General features: G+C 42.0%; 1 protein-coding gene across 15 annotated transcripts in view; it reads left to right on the top strand.

Annotated features, from left to right (window-relative positions):
* Positions 1-13273, top strand: part of PHF21A (PHD finger protein 21A) — a 132913-nt gene that overhangs the window by 96213 nt on the left and 23427 nt on the right. For 9 of the 15 annotated variants that reach the window (XM_080395937.1, XM_080395938.1, XM_080395924.1 and 6 more), the window contains 2 exons: positions 8828-9028; positions 12717-12971. In XM_080395937.1, coding sequence (XP_080252063.1) covers positions 8828-9028; positions 12717-12971 — 456 coding nt within the window. Of the gene's footprint in view, positions 1-2230; positions 6723-6797; positions 7261-7412; positions 7520-8827; positions 9029-12716; positions 12972-13273 lie in introns of those variants that run through there. The other 6 variants (XM_080395926.1, XM_080395928.1, XM_080395927.1 and 3 more) reach the window with 6 other exon arrangements.

Below are 13273 nucleotides of genomic sequence, written 5' to 3'. Positions count from 1 at the left end.
CTGGGGACGTATTTTTTATCCATTCCAAGTCTAAAATCAGTAAGAATCTAAGTACGCAAAGAAGACATACAATAAAAGGTATCAAAAGAAGAAGATAAACTTGCTTTGTTTAGCTGCTTTTCTCTAGCTGTGGCAAATATCTTGTCTTTCAGAGGAAGGTGAAAAAACAGCCTTGAGTATATCTGGTTATTTGTGCCTCTGGACATACTAAAATTCTGAAGAGTAAAGTCTGTCTTTGTGCAGAGTTTCGGTGCTGGAGAAGTGTGCTGGGACCAGCACTGGCGCGGGCACTGTCCCTGGTGAGGGGTGAGAATGAGCAGAGGCTTCCCAGAGCCCTCTCCCCCTCACATGTATGATACAATCTCCTCCAAAACTTGGGGTAAGTGTTTCCTTTGGAGAGCTGTATCACCTCGTCCTGGCGAGTTCAAGCCGCGTCAGCCCGTTACATCTCGTGTTAGGCTGTTCAGCATTTAACCATCCCTGCGTCTTATTTCAAGGCTGAAATTGTCTGCCTTCAACTTGCAGCTACAGAATCGTCGTTTTATATTTCTCAGAGAAACTAAACCCCCTCTCGTCATCAGATTTCTTTCCTGTGTATAAATCTCTGTTCTCAGTGAGAAGTTCCCTCCCAGCAAGGGGGACGAGCTGACGCTCAGTGAGCCTCGTATCACACGGTGCTGTGTGTCGGGTCCTTGACAGTGTTTGTGGGTTTCCTTTGAACTGTCGCTGGTAGCTCTGCATCCCTTGTGAAAAAAAGGTAGTTTTCTGTTCTTTTGGCAAAGTGCCTGACCCTGGGCGTTTTTAAGAGAGGTGGAGGTTCACCGAATCTTCAGTTGTTGAGTAGTTTTGGCCTCAGTTATGAGGCGCTTTTTAGTGCTGGGATGAATAAGCAGAGGGGCAAAGATCCCCTCCCCGTGCCATTTAAATCAGGAGGCTACGGAGGAACTGTTGGTTTGGGTTTTTTGATGCACAGACCTTGATACAACTGAAGACCAGCAACGTGGGTCTTCTGCAGTGATTTAATTTGATGTCTACTCTGTGAAGCAGGCATTTCTTGTTGTTTTGATCACGCTCTGTTAACTAAAGAGAATAGTACAGCAGGTGTATTTAGCTGGACAGAACATCTGTATTTGATACACTGTTCGAGGGACTAGGAAGGAGAGAAAATCTCGCATTTGAGTGAGGTGAAACCATGACGTTTTGCTCCGAGAACTGTGAAGTGGAGGCCAACAGTGACTTGCGATGTGATGTTGTTAGTGATGGCTTTTAATTGAATTGGTGCTAAACAGTGTTTGGTTGACAACGTAGGGAAGAAGCCTTCCTGCCACTGTTAGTTTGTGGTGTTGGTAATGCGAGTGTGGAAATGAAATGATAGCTGCTGTTAACAGCATCGGGGCAATCAACAGGTGGTTGTACAATGCAGTTAGAGCTTCCAGATCTTTCTGTTCACAAAAGAACAAGCTTGCATTCTGGGTGAAATAAAAGCAGTCATCTTGCTTGATACTTCTGATCATGTGTGAAGTGCATGAGCGTGAACTGTGTGTGTCTCCTTTCATGAGGAGGAGAGGAGGTGTGATTCAGTCGTGAGAATAGCTGTAGGATGCACAAGAATCCTGCTGAAGCTGATTCATTTTTAGCCAAGGGACTGTGCTACTGTGCAGTAGTACGCTGTGAAATTACTTGATGACTATCCTTTCCACTTGGGTTATTCAAAAAGATGAAGAGTTACCAGATTAGAAAATAGACTTCTATTTAGGTTGATTGTTTCTAAAATGTGAAATAAGTGTACTGATTCGAATTGCTCTACTGCGCTTGCTTAATTCAGACAAATTCAGTTTAAAGGATGCCACATTAGGAGGTAAATCAGAGCTAGAGGAAGAGAAGCAGCAGGATTGCCCTGGCAGAGGGAACTGGCTACCACGTATAGATGTGAATGGCTTTCTCATGGGGGTGGTTGTCCCTGTGTGTTCTCCTGCACAGGAATAATAATCCATGGTATTTTCTGTGCTAAGATTTTGTATCCTAAGCTTCGGTCCATGACAGATTTTACAAGACCACCTTATTCACTTCTGGAAAACTAGGTTCAGTCAGAGATCATAAAAACATACTTTATGTTGAAGTGCAAAAGAACCCTTGTTTCATTCTGCACAATCCAGGTGGCTTCCCCCGCCCCCCCCCAAAAAAAAAAGATAACCCCCAAAATAGACAAATGGAGGTGAAACAATACGGAGATGGGCAAGATAAAATTAAAAAGAGCACTTTTTCCGTGGTAGTCAGCAGTTTATTTTTTTCATTTCTTCAGCCTTTTCATGTTGAGGTGATCCCCACCTGCTTTGACCAGTTTGTATTTGCACTCTGAAGTGTTTCTGGGAAGCAGAAAAACATAAACCAAATCAAATCTTTCCAAATCTTGTCAAATTTAAAAAAATATAATTTCATTCCTTTCATTCCATTCCTCCTTAATTACATTCAAAGTACTGCACTTAACTGTTTTTCCCGTTCTGTTGTCATACACTTAATTCTCAATTCATTAATTGCTTCATTGTTTAATTATTGTAGCTGTTCTTACAAGTTTCTTTCCATTAACATAAGTACTGGGCTAAGAAGGTAGATACTACATTTCTTTAATACATAAGCTGCAGGAAAACGTATGTGTGTGGCTCCTACTAGTTCAGTCTCTGTTCCCTACATTGTGCAAGACTAAAAATTCTACGAGAAGACAGTGATGCATAAGGCATTTCACGGTACAACATTCCCTTCTAAAAATTAATTGGTCTGATGGTGCTGCAAACAGTAAAAGACACGGTACTGAAAATAAAGCAATCAAGAAGTCACATAAAACAGAATGGCACAGCAGCTATTTTTGGTCATTTTCATTTATAATTCTAGCTATATTTAAGGAAAAAAAAAAGGCATTCTCCCCCGTTAAGAATGAAGGAATGAATATTATTTTCAGAACTTACATAATTCACTTCTGAATGATTTCCAGCAACTTCAAGCGGTGTTTCTCATAAAGGAAAAATCCCACATTCTTTTCTGAAGTACTTGTTCATGTGTGAACTGTGTGTATTTGTTTCAGAATCACACCTATAGTAATTATTGTAAATAGTCTAAAATATAATGAAGTGTAGTAAGTTTACCAGCATTTTTAATGGCAAAAGTACTTCTCACATCATGCCAGTGGTACATAACGGTATTTATCTGACAAAATGTCAAAGTAATTTTTATGGAATGAAGATTTTTTTAAAATTGTTTTACACTCCAGGTGTTGGCAGTGCAGCTGTTGACTGGGTATGCTGGTATGCTTAGATACCTGTGTGCTTAACAAATGCTTAAAAAAAAAAAAAAAAAAAAGTTTTTGAACTGTAAAAAGAAATGGTGCACATTTCGTTAATGATGCCCAGTCAGGCATTAAGTGAGAGGCAGAGGTGGTTCCCTGTCCCACTGCTGTGTTCCCATTCCGCACACAGGCACCCTGCCCCAGAGGCTTTGCTGACTGAAAGATTCTGATGCTGCTTTGATGACATTTAAGAAGTAGAAAAATGTACCATGCTTCTTCCTTGGAATAAAATTCTAATTTAGTTTGTTTAGATTTTTTTCATTGGTGGAAAGATCTGGGTATGAATGAGGCACAGGCAGAAGTGCAAAATTTCATAAAAATCTAGGATGACGACAGAAATAGCTGAACATGTTTCTATAGTCCTTTGATCGTTCTTTCAATGGAATTCAAGTTGTTTTGTAGAACAGGTTTTTTTTCCTCACTGGTGTAGATTCTGCGTCATCAATTTCTATAATAAGATTTCACTTTTTAAAATTTGAGATACTGTGTTAAAGCACTAGATGAGCGTACACTTACTCTCCTCACTGGTACTCTTTCCACTCCTGAATTCCGCTCCCCAAATTCACCCTCTTCGCAGGTCCAAGACTAACTGTGCCAGGGATCCACAATCTTTTAGCTTCTTTCTGCCACAGAAATTTTGCTGTCTTTGTGTTCTGTTGAAAAGCAGGGGTATTTCACTTGTCTTTGGGTAGCAACAGGGGCTGGGGCTGGGAAGGAGAGGGGAGGGAGGCTGGAACGGGAGACTGCAGAGCAGTGAAATTCCCTCCACCCTCCCCGCTCCCTAGTTGGAGCTTATTTGAAATCCGTATTTTCTCTTACCATTTCCTTCGCAGCAGTTGGCAACTTTTATATCCTAGAGAAAATTTCTTGGTTGTAGGAGGGAACAGGTAGCAGGGCATCCGTAATATAGCTGACTTCCCAGAATCGGTGGAGCAGGAAAGCGGGTCACTAGCAGGCGGGTAAGCAATTCAAACCACATCAGCTTTGGTTTTGTGATATAAACACTGTGCATTGCGAGGCTGGTTAGTACTTTACTTTTCTCTCATTTTTAGACTACTTTTAAATTTTAGTTTTTATAGATTTTTGAAGTTTAAAAGCAGACCGTCCTTGAGGTATGTGTGCTTTTCTGCATGTGTTCCCCAGATGAAGAAAATGTGTCAGCAAACATAAAAAGGGATCTAGTATTTTAAAAATCACTGTACTCTGAGAACTACTTTGATTGCTTGATTGATTAAAATTAAAATCACAGTTAGCTAATAATGTTATACTTAAACCTTACTAAGCCTGCAGTTTGCCCCAAGGACCTTCCTTATCTTATAGCAACATATTCATGATAGTTCTTTATATAAGCACAGAGAAGACACCTTTTGACATGGACATATGGCCAACAGGATGTAGAGGCAGATCTTCTGCTTAATCAAACCAAAATAATCTTCTAACGCCGTGTTAGGATCTGGCCTGTGGCATGAATGGGAAGGTGGTATCACTAAATGTCACGATATTGATTACAATTATTACCTTTAAGAAGGGGTCATATGAGATGTCTAGGGCTGTGTGAACTCGGTGGTGTGAACGGTTCTTGATGAGACTGGTGATAAAGATGTCAAGGCAGCAGGAGCTCTGCGGTCGTGTACTACGCTTACGGGGCACTGTTCGGCAAATGGATTTTGAAGTAGCCTGACAGTAGCTGTTGCCAAGAGCTAGCAGGTACTTTTGGGGGAGAATGCAGTTTGGAAGAAAGGATGCGATCATTCATTTCTTCCACCTTCTATACGTAAAGAGAGGATCGGCATTCGGCTTTGAGGAAAATTCAGTAAACTTGAAAGACAAATGCTTTTCATCCGTTTGTAGTGCTGCTGGAGAAGAAGCTATTTTGGCAATATGGGGTGAGTTAGAGCTTTGACATGCAGAAAACTATTCTGTTCTGTTTGTGATGATGTGTTTATGATTGAGTTAATCCCAATTTAAATTTTTTAAGTTGTCAGTGAAAATTAAATTACGTAGTCTTAAATAAGAGCGGGAAGGAAAAAATGGCAATGATTACATTTAAAGAATTAGGAATATTTCTGAACACTTCTGTGATACTTTTCGATAACCTCCGTCTCCCTGGCACTCAACCTCTGAGGCACATAGCTGGGGCTTCATACCAGCTGTGGCATGTTCCAGTCATGCACGTCGTACTTCCTGCAGCGCAAGCCGCCTTCAAAATGCGTTATGAACAGTCAAATACGAGAAACAAATGTCAGATACACTTGTGATGAAGTATCGAGTCTGACGGTAGGCAAGAGTTTCTCTCACGCTGCCCTCCCCTTCAACCCCCGGCGACACGAGGCTGTGCTGGCATCGCAGCGGGCAGGCACGTGCCGGGGCGGCCGCAGAGCATCGGTCCCAGCCGGCTGAGCCGCACGGCCTCGCCGCGGCGGGGGCTGAGCCGGGCAGGGGGGCACGGCCCCGGGCAGCGCTGGAACGGGGTGCAGGGCTGCGCTGCCTGCCTCCGGCCCTGCAGCCCCCCCAGTCTCCTCTGCTGGTGCTAATTAAGCAAAGCAACTTAGAAATACGTTGTTCGGAGGCTCCCTCTTGGTAACTACCGACAAACAGACGATCCCAGCAGTCTTGCAGAGAGTGGAATGATTTCTGTAGTTTCAGTGTGGTATTTTTACTGACAGTTGGTAGAAGCAGATTAATAAACTGCGTAAGCAATTGGCATGCGCTGCAAACTTCAGTTTTACTCTCTGAATCTTAAAAGCATTAGATGTTTGTTCCAATTTAATATCTGCATAATGGATATGGATGGCAGGATATGCTGCTGCCAGGCAGCTCTCAGCAGCCTCTAACAGGCTAGCGTAGACTTCCAGAGCAACGGCGTTTTTCCACTCACGTTATCCATCTTGTGCCAAATGTGCTGAGCTTCGGTTTTTGCACAAGGCACTAATAAAAGTTGTGCTTCAGCCCTGCTTTTCAGCGGCTCCGCACCCCATGTTTGGGCCCGGGGGTGGGACAGGCGGTGTGTGAACGCACCGTGACTCACCTCGCTCCTGCTCCCTGCTCCCGTCCTCGCTGGCTCTCGCCCTGCCGGAGCAGTATGGCCAAGGAGCCCTCCAGCCTGCCTCTCCCTCTCCTCTTGCACACTCTCTCTCTCTCTCTCTTTTTTTTTTTTTAAATCCTTTCGCTAATGTTCCTCCCATTGTAAAGAACAAGATGGAAACGAATTCTTGGCCCGTTGCTGCTGATTTCCTCCCGTTAGGGAATCAGTAGAAGAGCACGATTATCACTGAATTCCATACAGGCAGCTGTGGAAGACAAAACCTCCTTTCCTGTTCACGGCGGGTACAGTAATCCTTTAGCCTCCTGTGCAGTGTCTGTGCAGTCCATTTTTTGGCAGGTATTCCATAGGCATGTTGCATTATTTCCTCTCCTGCTTTGCTCCGTTCTCCTCACCTCCCCCTCGGGTTACTCTCTGGAAATGTTTTTTCAGCTCGTGTATCTGCTTGCTGACATGGCACTTTGGTTTGCATGTTAACGTGGTTGATCTTTTCAGAAAGCAATTTTAAATGATTGTTCAGTTATTACATATATGAATGAGCTGATAGACACAGGCCATTTAAAACTCTGTAAAATATCTGAATTAGAAAAATGCCTTCTACGCTCCTATTGTTTTCTCCTTGTTGCAGAAGGGAACAGACAATTTACAGCTTTTAGGCTTTCACAGCTTTTAGCACTTTTCTGGGTGCAGCGTAACGTGGCTCCTTCACGCTGCTGTCCGTTACCAGCTCCCTGAATTTTCGGTGAGGCTGGGTCTTTGTTTCTCTTGTCATCAGAGCTGAGCGTGCATCCCCAGCCAGGGCTGTAGGTTTTGCAGAAGCCGGGCAGTCCTCCTTCTGTACACCTCTGAGTCACTGAATTCAGTCTTTTCTAAAAAGGTCAGTCATGAGCTCACACATTTCAGCCTTATGAAGCAGGGGTGGTGGTGGTGGGGTTGTTGCTTGTGTGTTTTATTTGGTTTTTTAAAGTTCCAGTTCTCAAATCTGCCCGTTTGGGACTCTGCACCTTTTGTTATCTTCTTCTGGGCTAGAGGTACATGTTCAGCATGCGAGGCACCACGCAGTTTTAACTCATCATAAGCAAGATACTTGGAATCAAAAGTCTACAGTATGCCCACAAGAACTATGCAGAGAACAGGTATCATATCAGCTCAGAATTTCATAACCCTGCATGAAAGAAATTTGAGGGAAAAAATTGTTTCAGTTGGTTATAAATAACTGGATTGGTTTTGGTTTGTTTTTTTTTTTAGCTCCCTCTCTCTGTTTTGTGCTGTGTCTTAATACTAGTGCTTCAAAACAAAAACTGAAACATTTGATATTGTCAGAAAGTTTTTTTTCTTTTCCTTTCTGTGTAAGTGGACCTGCTCGGGATAGCCTGCTGTCAGCACCTGCCTCTGGCAGAGGTTTCCTCACTAGAGCTTTCTCAGTTGAGCCCCTACCACATCTGGTGACTTCATTGTCCTCTTCTGAAGCCAACCTTGTCGCACAACTGTTCCGGAGTACGCATATGCTCTTGATCAAGGGCACTTAAGTATCTATCTAAATCTTTTTAATCTCTCCTAACTTGGGGGTGGCTCGAGTGTAGGAAAAAATGTCTGTTTACTATCGTGCCCACAAAAGGCAAAAAAAGTCTCGTGGTGTTTTCACCCCTGTCCACATCGAAGTATAATGTGAACATAAATTGTGAGCGCTTACCACCCGTGTGGGGACATGGCATCTTATCCCGCAGGTCACCTGGTCTGCTCTTAAATCTGTTGCGTTACCGTCTGAATATCCACAATGGCTACCAGAAGAAATTCCCTTCTTAAATAATTAGACTTTCATGGAAGCGATAATGCAATAGGAAGCCTTTAAGCTGGGAGAAATAAATCTGTGCCGTTCCCTTCCCATGTAGGCAGCCCTGTCTAGTTTTCTTTCAGGTGAGAATAATACTGAATGGAATGGGCACACACATCCATGCCCTTCCCGTTCCCCACTTTGCACTCAAACTCGCCGTCTCTCCACTCAGTTTCGATGCCTGGTACGAAATGGCATCCCCGTTGCCCTGAAGTCAGCCCTGAGGCTTCAGCCTGCAGTCCTTTTTCATCCCTGGTCAGGAGCGGTGCGTGTCTGAACCTTGGAATCTGAATGCTAACGCATCTCACATGAATGCAGCTTAATGAGGTCTTGCCACAGTTTGTGAATAGGCTGAATTTTGGTGGGTGGGTTTCTGTGAGGACAGTGAGGTCACTCTGTGGGGCAGCTCTACTCCTCTGTGGCCTTTTTTGACGCTGTGCCTATTAAATAACACCGATACTTAAAATTCCAAAAGGAGAAATCCCACTAAGATTTTGAGCAGTTCTTTATTTACATTAAATAAATGTAACTTTAGGTGTCACTGTCTTCTCTAATACGTGCAGCTAAATAACTGTCATCATTTCTGGTTTTGTTTTTGTTTATCTGGTAGAAAAGAGTGGTGGAACAGCTTCGAAAGAATTTGATAGTGAAGCAGGAACAGCCAGACAGTAAGTTTCAAATACAGCCATTGGCACAGTCAGAAAACAAACTACAGACACCACAGCCGCAACCACTACAACAGCTACAGCAACATCACCATCAACAGCAGCAGCAGTCTACTGCACCCTCTCCAAATGTGATTGGATCACAGGTAAAAGCCTCTACAGTAATTATTTTCCTTGCTAAAGGTAAAGTTCACAGGACAAATAAAATATTAAAAAAAGCTCAGAGAGAAAATTGCAAACTTTCACTTATGCACATGAGTATACCAATATGAGTTTCTCCTTCTATGCAGATGCAGATATGGGTCTTGTGGGTTTTTTTGGCAATAACCTCCTATCTGAGTAAAAAAAAATCAGGTAGTGTTTAAAAGTTGAATCATAACCTCACAGAGAAGAAGGGTGGCAGTATCACCTTTCTTAAAAATAAATGGAAGTTCAGCAAATGAACCTATCTTCCGTAGGTGCAAGAAAGATCGTCTGTCCGTACCCGGTAGGTCTCAAGAAATAGTAAAGACTTTACACATGAGGTGTGTGATTTAAATACTTCATTTTTTAAAAGACTAACAGTGCCCACTGTTTCAGTGAACAAAATGTAAGAGAACGGTTCCCTCTTCTTTCTGCTTGGTTCTTTTAAATCCAATGTAACTTGTATCGTATAATACTTACCTGTGAGTTTGCTATGTTAATGGCAATGTTTGAGTTTTAGAAAGTAGTGTCTTCATTGGGAGGGTACACTGAATTTCGGTACGGTATAGGATTAGAGATATAATCCCAGCACTCACCAGAGAAAGTGGCCTGCTTCTGCTGACAGGGGAATTCCAAGTTTCTCCTGTTCAAATATTTAGAATCCCCAAAGTGTGCTAATAAAACAGCTAGAAAGCGCAGGGAGGTGTTTTGTAAAAAGAAGTGTATGTGAGGTCTTTTTTCCTGTTGATGCAGTCTCAGCTGCTCCTGTTTGCCTGGGTAGGCAGATGGCAGGAGTCACCTGTGAAGTTTACTTTCTGCACGTTGCAGTGAATCACAGCCACAGCCCTGACCGCTTGTGATTCTTGTCTTCCCTTTTCCTGGAAGCAGGGGAGGGGAGAAATGGTTGGGCTGTTAGCTCTCTCATGAACGCAGCAAACTGTTTTGGATGTGCTCTGAAAATGTGTTTGTGAGGCTTAGGTAGTTGTATTCTTGAGAAAACTGAAGAAATGGAGCAAACTTAACTAAGCAAAAGATGTTTGTGAGCAGCAACATCAATATCAAAGTTTAAACAGAACGAAGTAGTAAATATTACTGTGTCCTAGAATATTTCTAGGCAAACAATGGATCACTCTCTGCTGTATCACCAGTCTTTGTTTTCCAGCCAGGGAACATGACTGCAAAAGCAGTTTCATGTGTTTCTCCGTATCCCACACTTGGCATTCATGCATTAACTTCCAGGTCATCTCCTGGGTTGTAAAAATTGAGGTTTTGTTCAAAGTTAAAGAGCCCTCTAGTGAAACAGTCAAAAAACTGCTACACCCTTCTGACTATCACTGATACAGTTGTACTTGGACAGTAATTACAAACTGAAAGGCAGGTCATCCTCTCATCTGAATAAATAAGCCAGCTTTTATCCTTAACACTTTCATATTTTTATTTATGTTGGTATAATTCTGAAGTAACCTCCCTTTCTTCTGTACACATTTTGCATCTAAGATTGTGCCTCTGTCCTGTTGCCCCTCAATCTCTTTCAGCAAAGAAAAGTCAAATCTTTTGTCTCTCTAGAAGGTGTTTTGGTGCCTGCTTTTGTAAATAATACATCTTTCAAGGCTGTGTCAGTAAAGTCGGTGCTTTCAATGGTTCTTTTCAGAGTAATTCAATTTAGGAATCAGCGTATATATGCTGCCTTAATAGTGACATTTTAATATACTTAATATAGTCCAGTAAGAAGGGCTTTTTAAATCTTCATAGAGCACCAAGCCTGCTAAAAGGTCATATTATTGCAGTGTTATTATGTGAAATAATGCAGACTTACTATGAATGCCACTTCAGTATGAATTCATGCATTGAAAACTTTTTAGAATAAGCAAGGTAATTAATGCTCAGCACAGTAACAGGGATCTTCAAGCTTTGTGATCTGCTGACTGAAACTATACTCTTTAGTACTTACAGACCTAATAGAACCCCTTGAAAGAGTCACAGTCTTGTATTACATGATTGATTACACTTTTCTTTAAAATGTTTATGGATGAATGTAATGCTTGTGAAAATGATACCATGTTACATCTCATTGGAGAAGCTTGAATAATGTTACTGCGTTAGGGGAATGGAGCCTCTTGCCCTGGAGAAGGTGCAGCAGAGGTCGATAAGAAGGTCTTGTATCACAGATGAAAAGTTAAGGGAATTGTTCATGTTGCAACAAGGAGAAGTTAATAACGTCTGGATCTTGTATAAATGTATAAAATTGCAGCATGAATTATCCTTTGATTTGGCATTGTACAGTGTTTGAATTTTTTTCACGCTTGTGCATAATTTACAGTTAGGGGATGTAGTTTAGGCGTTATGAAATTAGAGGTGTGAAGGTAAACCGTTTTTGTTTAAGGAGATGATATTGGTGAAAATACTGAAGAATCCAGCTGGAAATACTTTATTAGAAGGAAGAGAAAGGTCTTGTGCAATTAAAAGCAAGCAGTTTAAATCAGGCATGTTCAGAACATGAAAAAAGACTGCCTGATCCCTAGTTCTCCATTTTTTCCTGTTGTAGAGCCTAGTGCTGACATCAGGAGGGAGTGGTGGTTATTTCATGCTAAGAGCATTTGATGATGCCACTGACTGTTCTGAAGGTGCGGTGCCATTGGTACAACAGCTTTTTTTACACCAAAGAAAAAAGAAATAAGCTCACTTGGCATTCTGTTGGGTGTCACTTGTCGTGAGCTTTCTGTGTACGTTGTGTTCTGGTTTTATATGGGCACTCTCTTGCCTTGTTGCTTTTTGAAAGAGATCCGCAGTTGTCCATTGCCCTTAACATCTTAGAAGACAGTACATTTTAAAACAAAATGGTGAAATTATAGTTGTTTTAACTTTGGAGTTTGTGGGCATAGCGTATTCAGGCATTTCAGGTAAATGCTGGCATTGAGTCGAAACCACTCTCTTTAAACAAGCAAAGAGCAATCATGACATGACATATATGTCCCAAACCCAGCCCATTCTACAGAAGTTAAATATAATTGCCTGCAGCTGGGGAGACTAACAGCCAGCTCTTACACCTCCAGAGCAGCTCTACTGATATTCTCAGGAAAGAAAGTTAAAGGCTAAATAACTGTATGTGTGGCTAAAGCTAAACTTTGGGATAGCCAAAATCAAAATATGTTTCTGTTCTTAAAGAAACCAATTAATGAATGGGTTTTTTTTCCCTCTTCTCCTGGTTGTGAGGATCTCTGTAAACAAAGTTTTCATTTGAATATTTGAGTTTTAGTTGGTGAGAAGCGAGTTTGCTGGTATGTTTCATAAACCTCCACCTTATAGGTCTGATATTGACAGTACGTGTTTGGAAGTAATGTGAAACTAAAAGGTCCAAAAATACATATGCCACTAGTTACACTTAATTGTCATTTTCTCAGGAATTTCTTTGAATCAGTCTGTAATGCTGCAGACGATTAAAGTAGACCCAACAGGTGCCTCAAACATGAATCCTTTCTAGCTATCCAGTTTCCAGAGGCGTAAGATGATGTGCTTGTCTGAACAGTAGGTGGTTAGACTCGGTGCTGCCTTTTCTTTCTCTTGCTGTCTATTGTTTCTAGCTAACCAGCCCCCGTCCTGTCTGATATGAAGTGTCTCTGTCTCTTACAGTGTATTTTCTGTTTCCTTTAGAAAACTGTAACTACAGCTTCTATGATCACCACTAAGACACTACCTCTCGTCTTGAAAGCAGCAACTGCGACCATGCCTGCCTCTGTTGTGGGTCAGAGACCTACCATTGCCATGGTTACTGCTATCAACAACAATCAGAAAGCGGTCCTCAGCACTGATGCACAGAATGCACCAGTCAACCTCCAGACAACAAATAAGGTCACTGGGCCAGGAGCTGAGGCAGTCCAAATAGTGGCAAAAAACACAGTAACTTTGGTAAGTGTTTCATATGTGTGCCCTGCAGATGTGTGGGGGTTTGGTTTACAAGAGGGCTGTTGGGAAAAAAAAATAACCACACTGGGGTTTGCACAGAAAGGAAAATAGCAGGGACGTGTCGTGAGTCTTCACTAGTAAACATTGTTAAAATGATAGTCCAAGAAAATCATTTGCTCTCTACATGGGTTGTTACTACTGTTTTACTTAACAGAATTAAATCAGTGCTGTCACCACCTCTGTGTAAAGCTTCCCCTGTCAGTAGTTGTTAGTCCTGGGGAGGTACCACTGGTTTCACCCCTACC

The sequence above is a fragment of the Falco punctatus genome (genome assembly GCF_963210335.1).
Source record: "Falco punctatus genome assembly, chromosome: 7".
Lineage (NCBI taxonomy): Eukaryota > Metazoa > Chordata > Aves > Falconiformes > Falconidae > Falco > Falco punctatus.
This window is presented reverse-complemented; position numbering and strand designations above follow the sequence as displayed.